The sequence below is a fragment of the Epinephelus fuscoguttatus genome, linkage group LG24 (assembly GCF_011397635.1).
Source record: "Epinephelus fuscoguttatus linkage group LG24, E.fuscoguttatus.final_Chr_v1".
Lineage (NCBI taxonomy): Eukaryota > Metazoa > Chordata > Actinopteri > Perciformes > Serranidae > Epinephelus > Epinephelus fuscoguttatus.
In genome coordinates, this window is record NC_064775.1 from 11,223,277 (window position 1) to 11,250,294 (window position 27,018).

Sequence of the window (27,018 nt, forward strand, 5' to 3'; positions counted from 1 at the left end):
GTAAAGTTATGTAGGTTAGGTTTCGACAAGTCACTTACTTAATGTTATGTTATGCACTTAATGTAAAGTAACATAGCTTAGGTTAAGGCAAGTACAGTTATGTGGGTTCGGTTTTAGAAAAGAAACATGGTTGGATTTTGTCACGTTACATACTTTATGTAAAGTTACATTCTTAAAGTGACATACTAAATGTAAAGTTACTTAGGTTAGGAAATAAATACATAGGTTTAGGAAATGAGACATGGTGATGACATACCTAAAAATAACTCAAAGTTCACTTGGTTTCACAAGGTCCCACACCGAACACATCTCCTGGGGAAAAGTCCTTGTTTTGTTTGACACATTCAACACCCCAACCTCCCTCCTTACACGTGCTTTCACTCTTTATACGACTACCTTCTTTACTCCTGTCAGCACATTGGACATGCAGTAGCAGCCTTCCCGATTCCACTGGTTATACCCAAATTACTGGCTCATGCTTACGTGGATTACATACAAATAGTGGTGCATTACTTTTTTTTTAGGTATACATAGGAACAGTGTATGAGATCAGCCTGTCCTGAACATCCCTCTAACCACATTTCATGCATCTCCTTACAAATCACACTGTAGTAAAGGCATAAAAATGCCGAAAAAAAACCCAACTCAGTAATGATATAAAAATCAAGCTAAATATGGAAGACTTAATTTCTCCTGACCTTTTCCTTTAAGCCTTCAAATCAGAAATAAACAGGGGCATAGTGTACTTTTATTTTATTGCTGCAGGGGTCTTTTCTCTCCTTCGTAAACCTCATAGATCTTCCCTATCCATTACAGTTAGTGAAATCATACTGTTGACTGATGACCTTTTCAGTCACCCCATCATAAATCCAGTTCATAGTTTACCTGCCCCTTTTTATTTGCTACAACATAACGGCTTCTTGAGTGGCACTGAGAGAGGAAATGAGGCCGGCGCCTGTCAATTTTAGAATCCCCAGACCGAGACGTGCAGTGTCTTAAAGGTGTATGCAGCTCAGAGCGAGGCTAATATCATGACGGGGCTATAGAGTTAGAATCGGTAGAGCAGGCTATCCCCCCTGCAAATCACGCGTCCTTTCCGTTGCTTGACACTGCAAACCACAACGCACCCGCTCTGCTTACTCTAAATCTTAGTGATCATCACTTCATCCTACAGCGCGCTCTCTCCTGAGGCCAATTACATTCCATCAGGCAGGAAGCCGGATGCCAGATAAAAGACATGGGGGTATATTAAGCTACACTCAGAGCACACAGAAAAGATATGCTCTTTTTGCATTGCTGGAAGACCTATATAAGATAATTAGGGTGACATAGATTGTGCAAGATTTCTTTATGCTGTATATGGTTGTGGTTACCTTGGTGATTGTGGCATTGCCAGGGTCAGACCAGGTTGCTAATGAAGTCACCCTGCTGTCATTCAGCAGAAATCTAGATGCAGACATGCATTTAAATAACCTGATGAATAGTCAAATCAATGGGGAGCTAGTTTATGGGTTTGTTGTGTTACACTCGAACAAACAAACCAGGCAGCAGGAACATTTGGAGAAACAGAGATGGAGAGATCTTTTCACCTCTCCATAATGACAGATTTTTTTTTCCTTTTTGACGCCCACACACAGCCGTGGGCGTATGGATGACTAGTTCTATCAGCCTGTTACCGACTGTGCCGACTCTGACCATTCCCCTGTGCGAGGAGCGCTACCTTCATTGTAATTTAATTCCTCCAAATTATGATGACTTTCACGAGGCACAGATAATGGGCCGGGATAAAGGCCTTGATAGCTCTTAGTGCAACACAGAATCACGCCTGTTTGTCCATTTCTGCAGGAGGAGGTTGTGATAATGAAAACACACCCACACACAGTGCCCTTATTATGCACTTAAACTTTCTTAATAGGAATATCGCAAAACATTTGAAATGCAGGCAAACACTGAGCTGCAGTAAATCCAGTTGATACTTTCATTTCCACCTCCAAACATAACATTAAACCAATTGTCCGATACCAAAAAAGCCTTTTCAAAACTCCCCTCACAGCACTAACAAATGACACATTTTTTGTGAGTGATCCATTCCTAAATGTACAACTAGTTTCCAAGTAAGCACTGCCTCAGCACACACATAATCTATTTTGCCTTGCTCTGATCTTGTCCTAGTATGTGTTTCTCATCAGCAGAGGCCCCCGGCACACCACAAACAAACCTCAGAGGTAATTAGTGCGCCTTTCTCAGACGCTTTAGCATCTGCTAGTGCAGGAGCTCGCGCCCCGCAAAGGCATCAGAGTGGCTGACTTGGTCGACCTGCCCTGCAAGGTGGATTCTTGGACGAGCCAGATGCCATGTTCACTTGCCGTCTTGCCAGCTCGCGGGTTGTTTCGATCAGCTTCCACCTCCTCTCTCTGCCTCTCCGTCTCCCTGGATTTCTCACATCCTCGACCCCTCGCTTTCTCTGCTCTTTTCTCTTTCGCTCAGTCACTCAGTCAATAAATCTTTAGATCTTGTAGTTCTCCAAGAGAACTGCGGATTGCCAGAGTGTTAAGCCCAGTAAAAGTCTCAGGGCTGATTGTGCTGACTCTGATGTGGGTTGATGAAATGAAGTCCCACGGCACATAAAATTAAACCAGAGTGGAGGTATGTACATTAAAGGTGTGTGTATGTGTGTGTGTGTGTGTGTGTGTGTGTGTGTGTGTGTGAGTGAGAGGCAGCAAACTTTGGATATAATCGTCAATATCAAGATTAAGGTACTGTACACAAATTATTTGGGTGGCACTTCTCACAAAACTTTTCATATAGAGCACTGGGAAGGTGGCCATCTGCTGACTACTGCATATGTCAAAAAGTTGTATTGGTTGAACACTACAAAAATCCAGGGCTGATGAAACAGAGCAGTACCACCAGACATTGGTAGGGGGCAGCATAGCAAATAGTTTTAGCAAGACACGACCATAGGATACGACAAAGACATTTTTAAAACTTAGAACTTTTTGAGGAGAGGTTATGCGACTTGGTGAGAAATCTTAAACAACCGTGAACGTGTTTATACTTGGTATTAAGATGCATCTTGGGTGATCCGACCTCAAGTGATCAACGCCAAAGAGAAATGTCGACAGTCATCAAAACACATTGTGTCACTCAAACCACTTGCCAAGGTGGCAAGGTGGAAGCATTTGACCACGTCTTTTGTAGTGTAAACGCTAATGCATCCTGATGTGTCCCTGAGAAGGACTACGTCATCAATGCAGGAAGTGGTGGTTGTTTGATGAAAGTGTGCTCATGCTCTATGACTTGTCCATTCTATAAAAAGTTGTACGAAGTGTTGCTTGACTGTCAATCATTTTGCCTTATAGAAGGAGACGTTGAATTCTGCTGGCAGTGATATCTCCAGCTGTACCGACACAACCGCGAACGTTACTAATGAGCAACTAGCGAGAGTGTGGGCATATTAACTGTGTGCGGAACCCTTTGACCTTCTAGCATAAGTGGCGTAGGCAGTAACGAAATCTTAACATATGGGCAAGTGAAGGTACATGATGGAAACAGGTGTGAACAGCGATGCGTCTAGGCTGTCTACGTGCTTGGATCACCAAACTCATGTTAATACCATGTGTAAACAGGTACAGAGACAAACAGTTACTGGCCAAGAAAAGTGGAGGTCCATGTGAGGCGATTTTTTTTTCTGCTCTCTAGTGCCCTCCAGTGGATGTATCAATGACTACATAGATGACACATGTAAGTGTAGTCAGTGACGGCTACAGTGTTGGAAATGGACGTGTCTATTTTCGTATGTGAGCCCTTAGAAAGAAGTGATCTTACCAAACCAACTAAATGTTACAATAGTCACCAGTAGCATAATACACTTGAATCCCCAGCTGAACTGTCAGCATTGGCATTGTAGGTATTGTAGGCACCATGTGTGTTTTTGACAGGGAAGAAGAATGTGCCGAATACAAAAGACTATATCTCTTGTTCTGCTGCATCATCAGTACCTAAATTAGAGGAAATTTCCAAATTAGCGAATATAACAAAATGATGGCTACTCCAGTCACTTTCTATTTTCTAAATACTAAATTTAAAGCTCCAGTATATTATAATGCAGACCAACTTTTTAACTTCCTGTTATGAAGGAGACTAAAGTGAAGAAGGGAATGCTTATTGGTAGAAATATCATTTAATCTCTAATATCCATAAAGATCCAGATTATGCTTCTCAAAGCTGACATATTGGTAAACCTATGGAAAGTAATTTAGCATACCCACATAGATTAGAAGGTCTGATTTACTCTGCTGTTCTTTTGAAATGAGCTAAACTACAGTTTGGCCCCACAATGAGTTTCCTTTTGTCACTATATATGGTGTCTTGCTGAGAAGGAATCTAATAGCACTTGTAAATGGAATCTTAATAGCCCAATCTTTAATAACTATTCTCTTCTCACTTGGGGGTCCCATTCTCACACCCAGCCTGGAGTACTAAAGGTGTCCGTACTTTTGCCAGCATTTATAATGAGAATGAGCTCTGCAACTTTGATGACTTACGATCTACCAAGCCCATCTTTTTTTCTGTATCTTCAACTTCAATCATCCATCAAAGACAGATTGCCACAGAACGTTATACTGGTCGCCCATCCCTCACATTTCATTTTGGACAACCAAGGGCAAAAAAGCTTTCTCATATATATTCATTCTTCTGAATTACTTCCTATAAATCTCTCTGCATTATACATGTATGGACTAAGGGGGCTGAAACAGTGGAGAGAATCCACTTGACCGGGAGAAGATATGGTCCTTGATTGTCCTTGCTTCTAAAAGCCCAGATCATCAGCAGTCATTTCAACTATATCCAAAGGATTTACCCCACCCTGAGGAAGGGTTATCTCATGAAATGGTTATCATCTCCTATCATTCTGAACCTTATGCTCAGATTGACTTGAAGGTACTTGCCTACATTGTGGAAGTTACTCTAAGGATGCAAGGATGAGGCTTTTTTGTCGCAAGGTTTGTGCAACTCTATCAGATGTACTGGACGTGGCTGTGCCATGCTCTCCCACTGTGCTACTCCTACACGATACTTCCTCATTTAAAAAGCTCTGTACAACTGAGAGCTGATTAATCTGTTGAGTTCTTTCTCAGTCAATTAACCGATTAGTTGTTTGGTCTATAAAAGTCAGAAAAAGGTAAAAAAAAAAAAAAAAAAAAGTTGATCAGTGTTTCCCAAAGCCCAAAATGACATCCCCAAATCTCTTGTTGTGTCCACAACCCAAAGACATTCATTCTACTGCCACAGAGAAGTAACGAAACTAGAATTGTTCTTTCTTAATAAGAGTTACCTAAACCGATTAATGAATTATAAAATTAGTTAACTAATTTATTAGCTGGGAACTAATCAATTATTCGATTAAGCATTCCATGTTTAATACAATATTCACAGTGTATCTATGATTCAGAAGTTGTCTGCACATGGCTCTCAACATGGAGGTAATTGAGCTGGTGGCTAGCAGCTAACGGTGCTAACAGTGCCAAACGGTTTTGTTTTTTTTTCTTAAAAAATTACTTAAACAGATTAATGGATAATAAATTAGCTGGCAACTAATAAATTAGTTGAGAACGAACCAATTTTCGACCAAGCTTTGCATGTCTAATACAATATTCACAGTGTATCTATGATTCAGAGGTTGTCTGCACATGGCTCTCAACATGGAGGTAGTTGACCCGGGGGCTGACAGCTAACGATGCCAACAGTGCTTAACATTTTTTTTCTTAATAAAACTGACTTAAACTGATTAATGGATTATAAAATTAGTTGGTAACTAATTCATTAGTTGAGAACTAATCAATTATTTGAATATTTGTTGCAGCTCTGATACAATATTCACAGTGTATCTATGGTTGTCTGTACATGGTTCTCATCATGGAGGTAGTTGACCTGGGGGCTAGCACTAATGGTAGTAGAAGCACAATAAAAAAAGAATCACAAAAAGACATTTTGGTCCTATTAGCGAGTGAATCGCTGTGGAAAAAATAAAGCCCTGTTGCAAAGACATTTATAGGTGACTATTTGATAGATTTTTCATGTACAGGAAGGCTAAAATATACATTTGATGTGAGAAGAAAAGTGACTTTCTCTGCTCTCCCCAAAAAGTCAAGCGACAATTCTTTTGTAGGTTTCTTTTGTCCCATTTTTGACATCCTCTCCCCTCTAATAATTTGTGTACAATCCCTAATTTAGTGCTTTGCAACCCATTACAAGTATCAATCTCATCTCTCGAAGACAGACCTCCACATTCCAATGCAAGAGCGCACACTTAATACCTGTGAGGACATTCTATTGACTCACACTCATTTACTACCCCTTTACCTAACCTCCACCCCCACGTTCAATGCCTAACCTGAGCTCTTTGTACTGATTAATCTGCAACTTTGTTAAGGATCTCTGACCTTAACATTAGACCTCACTAGCTTCCTTGAAAATGACCCTTTTTTCAACAATGCTATGAGAAGATTTTGGGTCTTGCTTACTGTAGACAGTCTACACACTGTTTTTTTTTATCATAAAATGTTGTACTATTCAGTTTTTCTCTTTGTATGAGAGAGAATGTCATACAAAGCCTGAAATTTGGCAGTATTATTTTGCAAATCTGTGCTCCTTATAGAACTCGCTGAGTAGGATCCAGGTCTCATTTCAGCACAGCAAGCAGTACTTGTCAACTTTTAAAACTAGCTTCCCAGTTATGCCTGTGGGTCATTCCACTAGGCTGGTGAAGTGGATTTAGTAGCTGAAGTTTTATTGAAATTAATGCAGGATGGAGCCTAAGAAAAGAAAGAAATGGAGACAGCAGCATTTATCAGGGCTGTGCTGTTGCTCCATGGATAAACCATGGCACTGTCACTGTGAGGACAAAAGCACTCATTATCCATTTCCCGCTGGAGAAGTCCCCCATGCTAAAGCCGCAGACGGTCCCGGCATCGGATGAAAAGCATCCACCAAATGTCAAACGCGGGCGTGAAAATAACAAACAGCTTGACCGGTCTTGTTTTGGCTTCAACACTGGATCACAGCCAGGGATTGTTCATCTAACGAGCACAGATGCACAGATGTACATGTACAGTCCCAAAGTGCTCGGGTGGCAATGAGAAATACACCTAATTAATTATCAATTTAAGTGTGATCTCAGCTGTCTGATTCCCCATGCTGATATGTGCTCTGTGGAGAGGAGATGGCTTGCTGAAGCTAATGTTAGCAACTGACACCACATAGAACAGAAAAAAAGAGGCTCCAAAACATATAGCACAGATTAAATATGAAGATCACTGTTCACAAAACAAAATATTAGAGAGACAAACCAACACTGAATTTATCAATAAATACACTATACTAAATCTCCACCAATGACAAGCTGATGTCTTCAAATTGCTTGTGTTTTACTCAACCCCCACCCTCCAAAATCAATCCACCATTGTATACATAAAGCTCGGCGATAAGGAGAAAATCAAATATCATAATACTGCAACAATATTGTAGGGTTCAACAGTCACCAGAAAAAATATCATGTTTTGGCTTAAAATACCAGGATTTGGTGACACAATCTTGAGTGTAAAAGGGTCACAACACACAACCCGTATTGTTGTTTGTTAGTTTCGAACAATGGTCTGCAGCTTGGCAGGTGTCTCGCCTCGGTGCCTAGCCATCCCATCCAACCATCCCCTCCTTGATGAGGTGACAAAGTCAAAAGTCAGCTCATATACTCATCATTGTAGAAACGTTGCTATAATACATATGAAACGTACAAATGTAACATATTTGTGGTGTGCAGAAATGTACAGCAGTGACATTTCCTTCTTGAGACTGGGCTGAACAGTCTGATAAGTACTGTAATGCTGCCTTCACAACCAGGAAGAAACAATCCAAAATGTTATCGTCTCATATCACGATATCGATGTATTATCAATATGTTGCCCAGCCCTACATATAAGACAGTGTATTTCTTCATGTAAATATAATCTGGGGAGCTATTATGTTCCCAACAAACCATATTTGGCTTCACAAATTAGCAAGTGTGATTTCTAGGAGCTGCTTTGGGGGTGTGTTGTTTCAACCCCAGAGCAGTGGAAAGTGAAAGGCAGGAGTCACCTGGTGAAGAAACTATTGAGTCATTACTATTGATCGCCTGCCCACATACACACACACACACACACACACACACACACACACACACCTCCTACCAGATAAATAATGATCATATTCTGATACAGTGCAGTAAAATTCCAGCCTTTTCCCTCTTTGGTAGATGTGGTCAATAAGGAGCAGACATTACATGTGTGTCATGATGCTCTGTAGTGTGCACTGTGACTGTGATGGCTGAATTGGACACCGTATGACCACGGAGCCTTTTGTGACTATTGTTGTAAAAGCACATAAGCTCACCAGCCATCATGTCTAATAAAAGTCATAACGGTAACACCTACACAGGCAATAGCCCGTGAAATGTGTCAGAGCAGAGGTGTTGATCTGGAATCAGTGACTGTGGATCCGAAGCAATTTCGAACAATTCCTGCAAAGGGACTGAAAACGTGGCCAATGTGGCGAGAAGGCGTCGCTCGTTTCTGATGCAATGTGGGTCATCGCCGGCTGATATTTTAAGATACAATAGCCTGAAGTTACTTTCCTGCATGTGGGGACACGTGTCAACACGGGCCAAACTGCATCCAGCTCACAAATTAGCAAATCCAATCAGAGCTCCCTGATAGCTCGCCGCTCAGGGGGCCTCATGGGAGGACGCTCCTGCAACACTGTGGCTCTGAAGGTTAACAAGCAACGGCTGGGATAAAAAACATTTAAACTGAGAGTGAAGACTCCAGCGTTACCAGTGCTTCCCTCCTGCATTGTATGTGGACTGTATTGATTGCTGAAACCATTGTTGCAGCTCTGATCTATCCCCTAAGTGAGCCACTGTCTGAGGATGAGCATTGTTGGGAGCTGTGTTATGTTTATTTTTTACACCCCAGCTCTGCATGTAAGGTAACACTACGATAAAGATGTTTCACTGCTTACAGGAAACCCAGCCCATCCATCTGAGCATCACATAATGGCTCGGGAGGAAAAACTGGATTTACATCAGCACTTGCAACTCCAGTGAGCGAGCTGCGTGTTGTGTGAGTGCCAATGTACAGAGGCAGGACTGCATGTATTATGCGGTCGAGTAAACCCAGAGAAGCAGTGTCTCCTGTGTGATTGCACTCACCATGTTGACTTCTGACACCATGTCTATGCTGGCCACGTCTATGCTCATCCCGACTGCAACAGGGGCCCCTGGAAGAGGTTAAACAGCAGGTTATGTATATAGGCCTACACCTCTACACCTGACCACAACACTGTGAATGGCGCCAAAAATAAAGCTGCCTGAGGCGTGAAGGGAGGTAAATAACGCGGCACATACCTCCAAAGTCCGGCCTCAGTCGGATATCATATCCCTTCAGTAGTTTATCCACCGTCTCCTTCACGAATGACATGTTGCCCGGTTCATTGACGCTGGAAGGACAGCACAAACAAGAGGGCAAACATCACCTTGACTCCTGTGCCATGCAATAACCTTGACTTCACAGAATGACAAAAGCACTCACCTTTTCGCGCAACACACAATGGAACCGACAACCAGTGCGGACAAGACGCGGAATTGACGAACCCTGTGCAAAGCAAACATCACCCTGCTCCTGTTTGTTTCTCTTTCCCCCGTTGTTTACAGCGACAGCAACAGTCGAGACGGTTCCGGACGCAAATCAGAGTAAATCCATTGATTGCCCGAGAGGAGAAAGTCGACTGAGAAAAAGGGGGTAAAAGTCAGCAGCTCACTGTGGATGGAGTCAGATATGAAATATGGGCAGACATCGCCTCCCCGGCGTGAACACTGGCTCCGTGTCTGACTGTGCAAGGAGAAGAGGCTCTTACATTCAGGAGCTGAAGCGCATATTGATGAGGAGGGTGCACAGGGATGCTGCTGCTGGTGGCGGTGAAGGCACTCGGCTTGTTCAAATGAGAGACGAAGCCCAACACTTGCACACTGTAAAAAATACCCACCAGTAGCTGCAGTATAGGCTGTATATTTAGGGCTTTTATTATTTAGTGCTTTCTGAAATATGTGCAGGAAAATATTCCAACAGGTAGAGCTTAGTTTCCTTTCTGATTTAATAAAAAAAACTGTTCTTAAATATTTTTTTAACAGCTAATAAGTCCTCCGTCTTTTGTAGGTGATGTAAATTGATCGGATTAAAGGGTCCCTCCAGTAATTTAGCAATGCACTTTTATTAAGTTGTGGGACTCACAAGAGGCAGATATAAAAAGGAATGGTGAAAATCAAACCAGTAGAGGCCAAGATACACTGATTTTAGCTCCTACAGTATGCCTCAAACTCAAAAAACACTGGATCCTACAAATCCCATAATGCACCTCAGTAGCATCTTTTCGTTCAGCTCTCCCTGAATGGTTCAGTCTCATGTCTGCCATACTCAAATTTGTAACACAATTTTTTTTCCCCCAGTAAAATTCTTTTTTTTTTTTGTTTTGTTTTGTTTTGTTTTTTTTTCAAAATAGCCAGTAAGTCCTGTTTTTTTTTGTTTATTTGTTTGTTTGTTTTTTTTATGTGCTATACTGTAAAAATAACGTAGGGTTGTGTCCAGGCTGCCTTAAAAACACAAGTTGACTGCATTCTAAAAGACAACATTACAAAATTACTTCAACTCGTTTTCTCAAATTTAGTCAAATTTTTACGGCAGCCTGGCCACTAACTTTTTTTTAAGTAAAAACAAATAGTTTCTCGCCAACATATGTTGACTTTTAGTCTCTACAGTATGTCCCAAACTTCAAAAACACTGTATCCTACAGTGCCCATAATGCACAGATTTTTTTTTTCAATTAAAATTGTTAAGTTTTTTGTTTTTTTTTAAATAGCCAGTAAGTCCTGTTTTTTTGTTTGTTTTTTTTTTGTTTGTTTGTCTTGCTTTTTTTAAGTGCTGTAAAAATAGAGCGTTTTTTTCTAACTTGGGATAGTGTCCAGGGTGCCTTTAAAATGTAAGTTGACTGAATTCGAAAAGACAAGTTGAATCATTACAAAATTACCTCAACTTTCCTTCTTAAAGTTAGTCAACTTAATATTTTAAGGCAGCCCGGACATTTACTGTTTTTTAAAAGTTAGTTGGTGTATAAACTGGTAGGATGTGGGTGTTAAAGAGTCACTCTGCGATTTAGCAATACACTTTATTAAATTATGGGACTCACAAGAGACAGATTTTAACAAGGAATGGCCAAAATTAAACCATCAGAGGTCAAGATATGTTGACTTTTAGACTCTCCAGTATGCCTCAAACTTCAAAAACACTGGGTCCTACAATTCCCATAATGCAGCTCAGCAACTTTGAAACAGTTTTTTTTTTTTAGTTAAAAATGTGAGTCCTATGTTTTTCTTTGTTTGTTTGTTTGTTTTTTAAGTGCTACACTGTCAAAATAAAGTACTTGTTCAAACTTAGGTTAGTGTCCGGGCTGCCACTGTCGACTGAATTTGAAAAGACAAGTTGAATCACTACAAAATCACCTCAACTTGTCTTCTTAAATTAAATTTGAAAAATATTACTACCCCCCAGATTTCAAACTTAATTTTTTTAGGCAGCCCAGACAAATTTGAAGTCTCAAGCCCAATTCAAGACAACCCCGATGACATCACTGGGGTTTTTGTGATGACATCAATGGAGACTTTAAAAGCCAAAGAGAACACTATACAATTTTTTTCATGGGCAGAGCCGTATTCCCCATGACTATTATATGTGTAAAACCACCATAGTGCTCCGCCAATATATTTTTTTTTTCATAGGTGAGATCATTTTGCATCTATGTGGGATAGAAATCATATTTCAAGATTATATTAAATTTTTTATCTATTAAAATAAATTGATCTCTTCAACTTTGCTTATTGGTTTTTAGACTAGAAAATTACTTTTACTGTAAAAACAAAACAAAACAAAACAAAAACAATAGAGTTTATTCAATTGATTTTCCTCAGTAAAGTGAGCCCTAGTATCACACCGACTGCCTTGTTAAGATGGACATTTTTTACAGTGCTCCTCACTCCATCTGCGCCAATCCCCTTCCCCTATGTTTCCTATAAAAATGGCGGGACCCGAACAATATCGAGGAGGGACAGGCTGCATTTATCAGCCTATTAATCGATGCCCGTGATTGATTAGCCTGTTAATTACCAATAAGGGTCTCTCTTCCTTATCTGAAACGCGGGGCTCTGTGGCACCTTACATTATTTAGGTTGAGGAATATTGGAGTCGCCAGACATTCCGTGGATAATTAGGACCGCGTGCGTGTGCGTGCGCGCACGCGACACACACACACGCAGTCAGAGAAGCTCATTAATTAATCGTGTGTGTGTGTTGTTGTGACATTTCCTACCTCGTGTCATAGATGGCGAACAACTTCTTGTTTCCGTCAACAGCGTTCCTGGAAGAAAGGGTGATGACATCATTAATGATAAAGGAGCTTGTAGCCAATTAAAACATTAATATGCGTTAATGGTTTCTATCACAGCCATTAATGTTAACAAATAAGGAGTTTTCCTTTAAGATATCCTTTATAATGACTTTTTAATTTATGGTTCGTAAGTTTATAACCTTAAAAAGTGTGTGTGTGTGTGTGTGTGTGTGTGTGTGTGTGTGTGTATGTGTGTGTATGTGTGTGTGTTGGTTTAACCCTCCCTGGTATGGAGTGTGTGTTGATTGATCTGTGCTCTCCTGCTTATACTAAGGTTGTAGCCTGCAGTAAAGCAGGAATATAAAACAGTGGGATGCCTGCAGGGCAAATATTGAAAGGCAGTCGATTTCCTCTGGGAGAACCCCTCACCCCCACTTTCTCATCTGCACACACACACACACACACACGCGCGCGCGCGTGTATTTCTCCCCCCCTTCCTCTCACACACGTGTCCAGCCGGTCATCGTCACAGTGCGGGAGCTGTCCGTGGTGCTGAAATCAGCCTCCTGAGAGGACACACTGATGTTTCTTAGATGTCTCGGCTGCAGCTCTCTCTCGTCCACACACTGCACCTCCAGACGGATTAAGGATAGTGGAGGGAGGTTAAATATGAGACACTAATTATCATCTACGAAACATGGAACTCGGCTACCCTCTTATGGCAACCGTCAGGATGATAAGTGCTTCGGTCTGAGACTTTATTGAGGAGGATTTACATGGGAGCGCTTGTATTTTTTTGACGGTGCCTACAGTATGCAAATTCATGACAAAGGAAAAAAGATAAAAAGCAAATAGTGAGTTGACTAAGCCTCACACTCAGTCAGCACATAGACTAATTGTTTTCTTCCTCCGTGACACCTCATGGACTCCGTCAAAACAACCAGCACTGCTGCATTTTTTTTAATTTTTTTTTTTTATTATTAATCTTATCTCTAATTTTTCCTGTGACAATCTATCAGCTCTCACATTTTGTGCCAGTAATTCTCATCCAGGGGTGCTTGTACCATTGGGGATACTTGTAGTTGGCAGCTTGGTGTGTGGTAGTAAATCTGAAAAGTAGCTCAGCTAATTAGCTAGAGCACATAAAGAGTACATGAAGCTAGCTAACAAGCCAGCAGAAAGGTCGGACAAAAGTATAGGCTGCTAGTCATGTTTGATATGGCTGCTGAAAGTAAAAAATGTGTAAATAGTTTGCTAGAGGTAGGCTAATGAATCCACCGTTTAAATTGCTCAAAGTGATGGGAAAAAAGTTTAGTTAGCTATAGCCTAGATAAACTGTTTAAATATGTTAGCTAAAGGTAGGCTAGTAATGAATAAACAGTGTAAATAGTGAGCTACAATTAGCAAAAACAGTTTAGTTAGCTAAAAGTAATGAATAAACAGTTTGAATTGTTAGCTAAATTTTGTAAATCGTTTACATTGTTAGCTAAAATGAACAAATACAACATTTAAATAGTTAGATAAAAGTAATGAAAAAACAGTTTAAATAGTTAGCTAAAAGTGCTGAAAAAAGTTTTAGATAGCTAGCTAAAAGCAATGGGTAAGCATGCTTAAACAAACTGATAAATGGCTAGCATAGCTAAGCTTATTAATGGATAAAGAAATTAAACGGCTAGCAACATTTGATACATGGTTGAAATGGATAGCTAAACTAATGGATATCATTTGAAATTGTTTGCTAGAAGTAATGAATCAACAGCTTAAATAGCTAAAAGTGAAAAAAAGTTATCCACAAGTAATAGATAAACTGTTTAAAAGAGTTAGCTAAAAGTAATGAGTAAACAGTTTGAATTGTTCGCCACAAGTTTAGTTATCCACTAGTAATAGATAAACTGTTTAAAATAGTTTGCTAAAAGCAGGTTAGTAATGGATAAGCTGTGTGAATAGCTAGTTACAATTAGAAAAAAACAGTTTAGCTAGCTAAAAGTAATGGGTAGTTAGCCACAAATAATTGATAAACTGTTGAAAGTAGCTAGATAAAAGTAAGTTAGTCATGAATACATCTGAATAAATAGTTAGCTAATACTAGTAAAAAAGTTTTGTTAGCTAGAAGTGATGAACAAACAGTTTAAGCAGTTAGTTACAAGTAATGAAACTAGTTTAAATAGCTAGCATGCTTAAAGTAATTGATAAATGGCTAGCATAGCTAAGCTAATTAATGGATTAAGAAATAAAACAGCTAGCAGCAGTTGATAAATGGTTTAAATGGATGGCTAAACTAATGGATAACAGTTGAAATAGTTTGCAAAAACAGTATCAAGATACATTGTTAAAGTTGCAATGCTAAAATTATTACACTTGTGAAAAACGTAGCTAAATGTCATGGTGATAGTTTAAAAATGTAATTAGGCTAAACCTCGTGGATAAGAGACTAAAATGTTCGACCTACACATTAGTTTGTGAAAACAATATAGCCTAATGTATCTTGATATAGACTATTGGTGCTAGATAACATCCATTTTAAACCCATTTGGACCAAGACAGGTGGTGAAGAAGGGTGCATGAGTTGTATCTGTCAGGGATGACAAAACATGTAAATGAGAATTGGTGGCTTAATGCTTCTTTAATTGCCTTACTGACTGACAAAGCGTCAATTGCGGGACAGGGTTTGAAAACCCGCACCTGATTTTGTTAACATCTGACTCCCCACCTCCCCACCCTCAGCTCCACAGCCAGCGCGCCTCCTCCTCCCGACCCGCCAATGGGCAGCACCTATTATCAAAATGATTAGCCTCTGTTGCAGCACTCCATTCTCTCGCACCGGCAGTAGGCGGTATAGCGAAAGAGACGGATAAAAATGTGGAGTGAATCCAGTCTGCTCCGAGGCTGGCGGATGAGAGCGAGCGGGCTGGCCGTGTGATGCTGCCCCTGCCCCGCTGCTGCTGCTGCTGCTGCAACACCTCTGGAGGCGATGCAGGAGACGCGGTGCAGCAGGCACTAAAGAAGGAAGGCGGTGTAGCCTATAGGAGGAGGATACCAGACAGACTACTACAACACCGCCTGATGGGGAAACGCTGACTGAGAGAGAGAGAGAGAGAGAGAGAGAGAGAGAAACAGCGCATGGTGGAGAAGCTGAGGAGAAGAACCGACGGGGATTAGGTGATTGAACCCAGTCTCAACACCGCCGACGGAGACCCCCAGCCTCCAATCGCTGCTTGGGGAAGAGCAGCCCCAAAACATACACCATGGTGGGGATGGATCTGCATTCAGGTAGCACCCCCTTTTCTCCCCTCTGGCTTTTTATAATTAGACACAGCATGGCACATAGGAATAGGATGGAGATGCATGTTTTTGGTGATGGAGAGTGGGGGAAAAGGTGATGGTGGAGGAGAGAAGGGGAGGGGGGGGGGGTGGCCCGTGTGAATTGTAATGCGCTGGATTCAAACGCAGTGGTAGCTTTACACAATGGGGATAACACTGCAGAAACAATACACCTATTATATGTTTTCCTTATCACATCCCAGCATGTACAGTACCAGTGAGCACTGTGAGGTGGATGTTAAAGAGTTGCAGCCTCATTGAGCAGATTGTCCCGCCACTTGATTTACTGATTCCTGTAATGGTCTGCCTCTGTATGCAGCCGGGGTGAAGAGTTTCTTTGTGTGAGTTGGGATTGCCAGACCTTTTAGCTGATCATGTTTCGAGGAGAGTGAAACACCATTATGATATTTGGTGCTTTTTCTGATGCAATTGTGTTGTGTTTTGTGTCTGTGGATGTGTGTTACAGCTCTGAACGACAAAATGGGCACAGTTTCAGTCATGGCAAGGCTCGTGCTTTCCCTCCTGCTCCTGTGTGGATGGCAAAATAGGTAAACATGATGTAGCTGAAACAGTGATTGTTACAAAATGTGAAGCTTTAAAGAGGAATGCGAATAAAAGCTATGTAAAGTTGCCATTTGGCGTAAATTCTGATCGCTCCATGTGCAGTTCTGTAAATGTCTCCCGTGTATATTCCCATATATTTGTATTTGCTGAGGATCCCTGCCAGCTCTGCCCTCCTCTCTTAATCGCATATCCGATCTGCACTCTGCTACATCACTGCTTAAGTGGCCGTCCTGCACTCAAGGAAAGCGAAAAAGATCTTTGGCGATGCTGTCAGTAAATCACTGGAATAGTCCACTCTCATCTGAGTAGATCAATGGCTTTTAAATCACATGTTCGTAACCCTCCTGTGCGTGAACACAGTGTCCTTTGCACAAAGGAAAAAGAAGTAATTTCCCTCATTTTCTTGCCACAGAGGATGTGCTCATCCTCCAGACATAATGCCTCGCTTCTTGCCTTATTTAGCAGGGGAACTCATTTGTTTATATTTGGATCACATGTCAAAGCCTTAATTATCTCTACTGGTAGTTGTAAGCAGTGCTTATGTTCAATAATTAATCACAACAAGCCTGTCCTTAATGCGGCAAGCTAATTAATCACAATAACCATGTCATGTTTGACGTCCTGGAGTTTAACCAGCGCCAGGATATTGTGAGTGTCTTTACTCGTGTTCCCTTGTCTCCTCTCCTCTCCCAGCGTCTGCCTGTCCTCCTCAGAGGCTCAGAAGGAGGCGGTCACCAACGACAACAGCACGGTTTTCACCCAGATCCTGGACGGGCTCCTTGAGGGTTATGACAACAGGCTGCGGCCAGGGCTTGGAGGTTTGCTGGGGATCTTATTTCTCATTTTAGCGCCTTTTATTTGAAAGCAACACTTACATTGTAACATCATGATGCTGGCGTGATAACCTAACCTGTTAACCTGGACTCTACCATGGGAGACCCCATTTCCTGCTGCAATTACATGCACTGATTCATGGGAAATTGCTGTGAGACTGGCAGATAACATGGGTAGAAACTGTGTGAGCGCACAGGGAATTTTGCCCCCTTGTCAGCTCAGGTGAAGGCACACACATGTCAGATGCTGTGGCGAGGATCATAAACGCTTTCCTTGTACACCGCCATGGTAAGGAGAGTGAATCAATCAGGCCGTCTGAATTCAGTGTGCTGTGGTGTTTTATTCACGCTCTTCACCCTGGCAACAGGCGATAACCTTGAGAGCCGACAAATTGCCATTCAAAGATGGAGATTTCTTTTTTTTTCTTTTCTAAGGCCCCGCTGAAATAAAAGCTTTTCATGTTCACCACCCCTACCTCCCCGTTCTCTAATGGCGTGGCACTTACTGCATTTATTCCACTGATTTCCCCACCAGCTCTTAAATCCGTCCTTGTGACACTGGTCCTCACTTCAATTTGTTTCCCATGTACATACAGCACTCGTCTCATAATGGGAAGAAACCCGGCTTTTTCATGCCGAACGCGTGATGTGTCATGGCACAAGCCTGCTCTCACATCCTGGTAACGGTTGCTACCCTTGACAAGAGGGCCTATAAATACATACCAGAAAAACATCCAGGCCTTCGTTCAGCATTCAACAAGCTGCTCTCCACCAGTGTGCCCAAACCAGGCTCACCATGAGATTTATACGCATGGCAGAGATTTTGTTGGTTTGACTGATACAAACGAAGATGAAATAATGTGCTACCTTTTTTACATCATCTTCAGAGGAAATGCATTGTGAGACACGTTATGGAAATTTCTGGATTGATATGAATACTGATGTATGTGGCATTGAGATGAATCCCACCAGCCAACCCATGTGGTGATCAAAGAAACTTGGGGGTTATTCTTTTGCTGCCCTTCAACTGACACAGGTTTTTAAATGCTGGTGTTAATGCTCAATGCTCAGACTATTGGCATGCTCTAAAGTTATACGCAGCCAGTTTTCCGTCAGAAATTGATATTTATCAGTGTGTAAATGCCTCTGAAACTAGAGCTCCAGCTACTCATCAACTAGTGGCTTGACAGAAACTAAATCAGCAACTATTCTGATAATCGAATAATTGTTTTCTGTAATTTTTCAAGCAAAAAAAAAAAAGTCAAAATTGTCTAGTTTGATGTGATTTTTGTTTTGTTTTTTTGTCACTGTTTTGGGCTGTTGGTCACACACAACAGGATTTGAAGGCATCACCTCGGACATTTTCCACCATTTTCTGACATACAGACTACAAACGAAACTCCGAAACACAAAATATATGCAGTAAATATATTGTTAATGTGATTTTACACCAGTTTTAACAGATGTTTTATGTGGCTGTGGTTCAAATATTAGGGGAAGACACTGACCAATATCAAGGGTGTAGCTTGAAACAGGAGGTTTGAGGTTCCTCCTCCGTTCAACTTTGAGCATCAAATACTCACTTTCCTGCATCCTGGTGAAATTTTCTGCACCAGTTTGTGTCTTTGCTGCAACGTTCACTGCTACTTTTAATGGGGGGCAAATGCATTGTGCTGGATATTGAAGGGGCTGTGTCCCCTGCGTCCCACCTAAAAATCTCCACCTATGCCAATATGAATCTTATATTTTTGTCCATTTCAAAGTCAGTTGAATTTCAATGCTTTTCATTGCCTTTTTGTGACCTCTCTACCCCTCACACACTCTCACCTGCGCTCTCTCAACAGAGAACGTCACAGAGATCAAGACGAACATATTCGTCACCAGCTTCGGCCCGGTGTCTGATACGGAGATGGTGAGTTCATCTGCAGCAAACACCGCAGACACGCGGACAAAATGATTGGCTGAGCTCGACAAACACTCACACTCACACACACATCTCCAAAGCCCACCCAGTAGATATTTATAGATGGAAACATGTATTTACATTTCATGAGACTGACATCACTGCTCATGCTGTTCCCCTGGAAGGACACTCGAAGATGGTTTCTTGTAAATGAGACCGAATGAATGTGGATGACTTAAACATTTAAGATTTAATGCAATGTGGCCGGCCTATTCCAACTTGTTCCAACTGATTCATCCCTTTATTAATCCATTCTCTTATGAACTATATGGTTCCAGTTGGATAGCAAAATGCATTAAATCTCCTTTTTCATTAAATCCTCTATTACACCCTGCCATATCCCTGGCACACTTTGACACAGCAGTTGCCACTTCCCTATAATTGACTTGAAAAAAGGTATTGACAAGGGCGCGTGATTGATTAATGAAATGTGGCAAGAGACTTGAATGGTTTTGCGGTCCACAGAAGCTCATATGTCAGTCTGCTAACAGCGTCATTATTCTGTGGGATGGAGTATTTGTTTCTTGTTCGTTTGTTGGTGTTGTTTTTTGAGCTCGGAGCGGGTCGATATTTCACACATGAGCAAATTTATGATGGATTTCTTCGCCGCAGTGTTTGATCACCATAACTGCAAAGTCTTAGTGGATTTATGAAGTCATAAAGGAGGAGCTGCTGTCACAGTAAGCACAATGCTGGAGCATTTTCTGCTGATTGACAATTGACTGTAAAGAGTTAGCTTTTCTGTCTTAATGGACGTATTTGTAACTCTGAAGTGTGACAAGAAAATGCCACAATTAAGGAAGGATTCGGTGTAAAAGTACCCAAATCTTATGAGTCTATATAAGAACATGATGCTGCAACAGGCAACTTTAAATTCTGGTTTAGGGTAAATACACACCAGACACAACGCTCTGAAACTTGTGAGTGAAACAGACACAGTGAACCCTCCATCCAGAGGAAGATCTTTTGCCTTCGGCACCCCCTCAGCATGTTTGGGATGAAATGATCAGAGAGCAGAGAGACTGGTAAACATGGGAGCAGAGTGCAGCACTTTACATGACTCTCGCTACTTTCTCTCATAGTTCTCGCCTTTTCCAGCAGAACTCTCCGCAACCTTTTCTTCTGCTCTCGTCACAGGAATACACAATAGATGTCTTCTTCCGTCAGAGCTGGAAGGACGAGCGTCTGTGCTTCAAAGGGCCCATGGAGATGCTGCCGTTAAACAACCTGCTGGCCAGCAACATCTGGACCCCGGATACCTTCTTCCTTAACGGCAAGAAGTCTATCGCTCATAACATGACCACGCCCAACAAGCTGCTGAGGCTGCAGGATGACGGCACTTTGCTCTACACTATGAGGTAAGTATTCACATGAACATGTTTGCCTTCTACACTTAAAAACACTGTGAGTAATTATGAACTTCTTTGGAGTCCAAGGTTGGTGGCACTTATTGCATTTATAGATTTCATCAATTCAAAATATGTTGCTCACCACAGAGAGGTACACTTGTCTGCACTTTACTGCAGTTCAAGGTGCGGTGTTTCTATGCCTGCACTGAGTCTCAGAATCCTTAAATCAGGTGGAGGACACCTCCCATTTATGTGTGCTGCGGCTTTTATAGGAGGTTAGTGAAGGGAGGGTTTTTAAGAGTACATGGAAACAAAGAAAAAACAGCTAGCAAGGCCAACATAATTCACAATACAGCTGGAACTGTGAGTCACACACAGACAGAGGGCTTCTATCACTGTAGTTTCTCTCAGTCTGCAGGAGAATAGTGTCACCAAGTGGCCAATCGCAGGCATTTGCTCTCTCCTGGAAAAGTCTCTATTACAGTAAAAGTGAAGTAAATAGCAAATTTTTCTGTAAAATTTTGCATTTCTTCTAATTCTTTTAGTTTAGTTTAGCTCATATTGAGACTTTTATGAGACAGTATGAAATATGATGACATGAGATGATAAAATACAGATAAATATAGAAGTAAAAAATAAGAATAAATACAACAAGTAGTATAGGAGCACCAGTAAAAAATATTAACTTTACAAGTGCAATTAAAGACAGAGTTAGGGGGTAAAGTGACACTGTATGATTAACAGCCATGAGTCTGGTGTTAGGTTAACAGCGTACACCAGAATAATATGAGCTGTCTTTACAGTAGAAAGACAAAAATACTTAACAGAGATCAAGGTTGTAGCATTAGCTTTTGCTCAAGAGGTAGAAAACTTACAACTATATACAATAAATGGCCCTGCTGTAGCATTATGTAACGTGAGCTTGTCTGTTTTGACACAAAAATACAATATGGTGGCCAGATGGTGACAAACAATCTTGTATTGAAGTTAAACAGTACACTAAAATATGTTTATAAACACATTTGAGGAGAGAGATAGGTAAAGTAGTGACAGAATCTTGGTTGGCTGGTTTTAGCAGCCTTTGTTTAACAACACAGGAAACAGTATGGTGGCCACTTCCTGTACACTAACTCTCATATTACAGCTAAACAGTGCACTAAAACGTTTCTGGAAAACATTATAGGTGAGAAAAGGCAATATAGTAACCATAATGCTCCTGCTGGTGCTTTATGTAATGAGAGCTCACCCATCACTCACCCATTTTGAATACAGTATGGTGGCCAGATGGTGACAAACAATCTTGTATTGAAGTTAAACAGTACACTAAAATTTGTTCCTAAACACAGTTGAGAAGAGAGATAGGTAATGTAGTGACAGAATCTTGGTTGGCTGGTTGGTTGGTTGGTTGGTTGGTTTTATTAGCCTCTGTTTAACAATACAGGAAACAGTATGGTGGCCACTTCCTGTACACAAATTCTCATATCACAGCTAAACAGTGCACTAAACTAACAGCTAAACAGTGCACTAAAAACCTGAAAAACCTTTTCAATCAGCCTCTGTTTAACAATACAGGAAACAGTATGGTGCCCATTTCTTGTTCACACACTCATATTACAGCTAAACAGTGCACTAAAACGTTTCTGAAAAACATTATAGGTGAGAAATAGACAAAACAGTAACAAAATCTTGGTTAATTTGATCAGCGCTGTGTAGTTTTACAGTTTGATCAGAGTTCGGTCACTTCTAAACTCTTTCCATTGGTGGTGGCAGTTGACGTACAAAAAATCAGGAAGTATATTCTGTAGTTTAAGCTGGATTTTTGCTGGATGATCTGGCGCTGGTCCAGTGGAGGGAAGTTTACCACACTTTAGTTACACAAAGTACCCCATTGTTATGCTACAAAGTTAGTTGGAAATCAGCAAAGTATTTCTTTACGTGATGAGACTTAGTGTTGTCTGTATTAATATGACAAGAAAGTATGATTGCGGTATGGGATAAGGTGCAATGTAATAGTAATAATCTAGTAAAATAATGTAACATAATATGGTACAGCAGTATAACAGAATATCAAATGCAATATAGTATGTATATAATATCATATGGTAAACATAAACACCAGAGGGAAGTGTCTCTTTAAATGTTGGTTTTGAGGAAAAAAAAACTTCGGGGGGGAGATCATCCATTATGAAAAGCAGCCTCATTGTGAACTACAGTTTTTGGCAGCAGTGTCGTGGTAAATTGGGGAAAAAGGAAAGAAACAGGCCGACAACCAGATGGTGATCACTATGAATTAAACAACCAGTGTTTACAACTTCAAAACTTTAAAGGGGAACTACATCCACTGTCAAAATTCATATATTTTAGTCCTTTGGTCTAAGACAGTCCAAAAATATTACTAGAGTGATAAAACTGTCGTAGGGTATACGGTCTGTATACTCACTGCGACTCACTGCGACCTTTGCACCAGAGAATTAGAATAATTCTGTGCTTATCCTCAGGAGTTACTGTAGCTGCAGGACTTAAGAGTGACTGTATCACGGATGAGAGCACTCTATCTGATACCAGTGCCACCCACAGGGAGAATCATGCTGGATGGAAGACAGATTATCCATATGCAACCACCCTGACATATATACATATCTAAATATGGGCGTATTTATAGTCACTGACTTGTCGCATGCGTCTGACGCACACATAAACACACTCTGCGGGTGTCAAGCATGTTGTCTGTACTAATCAGTTATAATGACGCTCAACTTTGACCTCAGGGCTTAACAAGTGAGGGATCGCATGTATGTGTGCGCATTCATTTTATGGAAATCTGTGCCTGTGTCCGAATGCAAACATGTACACATGAGTGTGCACGAGAGAGAGTCCCTAATCTAAAAATGGCATCAGATTCCAGTTGAAAGGAAGCAGCAGTAGGTTGCTTTTAATCGTCTAATTGTTACAGTGCCGCGCTTGTCATTACCAGCGGAGCTTAACCACAGGCATCACTGATTTTATTTCCCGCATAAACACACACGAACACACACATTCGCGCGGGCCATCTGGGCGCTTGCAGGTTACAGCAAACTCAACAACAGCTTTTTTTGCTTCTCTATATGCCCGTTTGCATTATATGTTGTTCTGTTCTTAAGGGTTTTATCAGAGTAATGCAATAGTTGATTTTTTTTTTTAGCAAAAATCTAATTTAAATCTAATTTCCTAACATAACTGGAGATACATGTAATATTTACTCTTAAGTACAACGATTTATTTGCCAAAAAACTGCTGTTGCTATTTTTACATTCTTATTATTATTGAAATTATTTATTTATTTGTTATTTATTTATTTATTTTTCAAGTTCAAAAAATAAAATAAATTAAATTAAAAATAAAATAAAAATTAGAATAAAATAATAATAATAATATAATAAGATAAATTAGAAATAAATTAGAAATTAAATTACATTAAATTAAATTGAATTGAATTAAATTAAGATCCACACAAAGCAAACAGAAGCACTCATGTGTACTGTAAGCACATACATTTTTTTTTCACAGCACTTAGCATTCATAATAAAGAGTATATGGAGTTAAAGCACCACATGTGCCCATCCCCACAGGATTCATCCACACACACACACACACACACACACACACACTTCCAGCACAGATACAATTAAAACATGTACAATCAACCCTTGTAAGCAGAGGCACAGACATACTGTCATGTCACATTGCAAACATTAAATCCTCTCCCACACACACCATTTCCGTATCACGTATGGGTGTCCATGAAAGCTCCTCTCTCGTGTCGTTTGAAAAGCATTACTCTGAGGAGGAGCGGCTGGGTTTTATGGAGCAAATTTCTATGCATTTGTCTCCGTGGATAATTCATGAAACACCCCTGTTCACAACCCTCTGCGAGCTTAATGCACGCAGAGCTTGATGGTGGCCCATTATAGCCGGATACCAGATAGGCTGCATCGTATACAGCCGGTTGAAGCCTCTATATTGCCACGGAGCGAGCGCACAACACACCATTATCATTAGGTGCAGCTGCCATTCATGCTCACAATGTTCGCCTTCTGTCTAATCATACTGACAATTTGTATGATTCATAATGACAGCTCCGTATTTAACCTTATTTTGACACTTTTAACAGTTCAGTTTTGTGTTTTTCTTCACACCTTTGATATCTTATATAACCCCAGCTCCAATGAGAGCAATTGTATGTGATACAAGTTAAAACTGTGCTTGTTAGTGTGAAAAGACAGATGGTGCAGCATGGTGGCTCAGTGGTTAATATAGCACAAAGCTGCCCAACTCAAAACTCAGCCCTTTCTCTTTCGTCCCAACGTCCAAGTTCTTCGACTTTTCTGCAAGGTCAGGCGTATTGGAAACTTTAGATTTCCCGTGGGCGTGAAGGTGCATGTGCTGGTCTGATTCTGGTGTGTTACCCCCTGTGATTTACTGCTCACTCCACACCGGCTGGACACACTCACGAGTCTTATTCTAATCTGCTATTTCACCCTTGATATTTAAATTAAAAATGCAAGGGGACACATAGATTCTGTCTTTAAAGGCTCTAATCACAACCCCAAATTAAAAGCCACTATCTTTACAGGCGTCCCTGCCAATGGGGCAAGGCCACATGAATAATTAGAACATGGTATGATCGCCAGCAGCCATGTTCTCATTTATTTATCCCAAAGACACTCTCCCCTCTCGTCCACACACAATCCCTCAGCTGTTTTAGACACAATAATGCAATTGGATAATCCTGCACTGATGTGGAAAGCAAGCTGAGCCCCAAAACAGTCGACTCTGTGGGGACCGGAGGTGGCCTCTTATCCCACTTTGCTATGCTCCGCTAGCTTTAATGATATAATTGGGGAAACCTCCTGCGGTAGATACATACATGCAGGAGGTTTTGGAGCGTAAAAAAAACATGACCCAGGAGGATTCCACCACATCTTGGTGACACAGTTGTCATTAAGATTATAATATAGTTCACTGAAGGAAAAATAATCTTATACTGTAGCAAACGTTGAAGTATGCCTGAGTGGTAAAAGCAGAAAATAAAGCAATTGCTAAGGAAACATTTAATGTCGTAAACATGTGTTTTTGTGCTCTGGTTTCCACACCACTTAATTCTTCTTCCTCCAGCCCATTAAGTTCAGTGAATCCATGTCATCATATCACTGTATTACTGTTTATCATCATGCAATGAGCAAAAATACCCAGAAGGGCCTTGATTCAATCTAGGACAGATTGCAACAAAAAAAGAACAATTATGATGTGTGTGTGTGTGTGTGTGTGTGTGTGTGTGTGTGTGCTTGATTCACTTAATCATTGCGGTTCTTTCAGGACACTGAGGTACTGTCACGGTGGCTGAAATGATAACGCCACGTCTTGAATGACTGGCAGAAAATTAGATTTGGAAAGCTATTGGCGTGCTTTGGATGGACTGAATAAATCTAAATGAAGCAGGAGACAAACGTCACCTCAAGTCCTCCATCTAAATGGTGTCCATAATGAGATACAGCTGAGATTATGTATATCTGAGTAAAATGGCTGGCATGAGAGGTTGTTCAAAGGGTCATTTAGAAAAGTTTCCCAATCCTGTACAGAGACAAATAACACATGAGCTGTGTGGCCAGCAGGTGGTAGTATTGCCACTGTGTTGTTGCTGTGAGAGGGAGCTGCTGCACTTGAAACTGCAATCATTTTGCTGCTATGAGAGAAAATCTCTTCGTCTTTGTAAAGCTGCAGCCTTTGATTTGTTTTGGTGCCCTGTAATTTTAGTGATTCAGCAATTGCTACTGTCCCTGTAATTGCACAGTGCTCTGTATACATTAAGTCAAATGTTAAAAGGTGGTGACTGCTGAAGTGAGACTATACATGGTTAATGAGTACATTATATGTGTGTGTGTTTTGCATTAGACTGACCATATCAGCAGAATGCCCCATGCAGCTGGAGGATTTCCCCATGGATGCACACGCCTGCCCGCTCAAGTTTGGCAGCTGTGAGTATAATCCCATCTCTGAATGTCTACTTTTACATCTTGTTCCTCACTATATAATCCAGCTATTGTGATGTACAATGGTGATAAACAGCGCAATGCAATAAGTTCGACGAATCTAAATTTAAAGAACAATAAGGAGCCATTTTTGGCTAATTGATAGAATGCTGCCGCAGAGATTCAGTTGAGAAGTCATTATCTTCTGCAGATTGCTGACTTGGCTCTCCTTATATTAAATCTAAGATTGTCAAGTTCACTTTGAAAGCGTTTAGCCACAGTGCAAAGCTGTTGTAACAGTAGCACAAGAGAAGTACAGTCAGCGAAATGACTCAGTAATGGAGCAATAAGCCTGCTAAGGCTCAGTGCCAGACCTTGTGCATTCGACAACCCCCCTAGTTCCCAACATGAGGGTCCCGACCCCCACTCGGGGTTGCCAAAGCTCTTTAAGGTCTTCTTGATTTTAAGGGATGTAAGAAAACTCAGCATTTAATTCATTTCTGTGA

The 27,018-nt window shown here is 40.9% G+C and overlaps 2 protein-coding genes across 5 annotated transcripts in view; one reads left to right on the top strand and one right to left on the bottom strand.

Moving 5' to 3' along the window:
• LOC125884751 (gamma-aminobutyric acid receptor subunit beta-3-like) overlaps positions 1–13,101 on the bottom strand; it is a 51,483-nt gene extending 38,382 nt beyond the window's left edge. For 2 of the 4 annotated variants that reach the window (XM_049569914.1, XM_049569913.1), the window contains exons 1-3: positions 9,630–10,047; positions 9,446–9,537; positions 9,251–9,318 (exon numbers count right to left, since the gene is read on the bottom strand). In XM_049569914.1, coding sequence (XP_049425871.1) covers positions 9,251–9,318; positions 9,446–9,537; positions 9,630–9,709 — 240 coding nt within the window. In that variant the 5' untranslated portion in view covers positions 9,710–10,047. Of the gene's footprint in view, positions 1–9,250; positions 9,319–9,445; positions 9,538–9,629; positions 10,048–12,456; positions 12,505–12,982 lie in introns of those variants that run through there. The other 2 variants (XM_049569916.1, XM_049569917.1) reach the window with 2 other exon arrangements.
• A 1,303-nt stretch (positions 13,102–14,404) lies between these two features.
• Positions 14,405–27,018, top strand: part of LOC125884752 (gamma-aminobutyric acid receptor subunit alpha-5-like) — a 36,675-nt gene continuing 24,061 nt past the window's right edge. The window contains exons 1-6 of the mRNA XM_049569918.1: positions 14,405–15,744; positions 16,262–16,343; positions 17,053–17,177; positions 19,037–19,104; positions 20,293–20,513; positions 26,436–26,518. Coding sequence (XP_049425875.1) covers positions 15,720–15,744; positions 16,262–16,343; positions 17,053–17,177; positions 19,037–19,104; positions 20,293–20,513; positions 26,436–26,518 — 604 coding nt within the window. The 5' untranslated portion in view covers positions 14,405–15,719. The remainder of the gene's footprint in view (positions 15,745–16,261; positions 16,344–17,052; positions 17,178–19,036; positions 19,105–20,292; positions 20,514–26,435; positions 26,519–27,018) is intronic.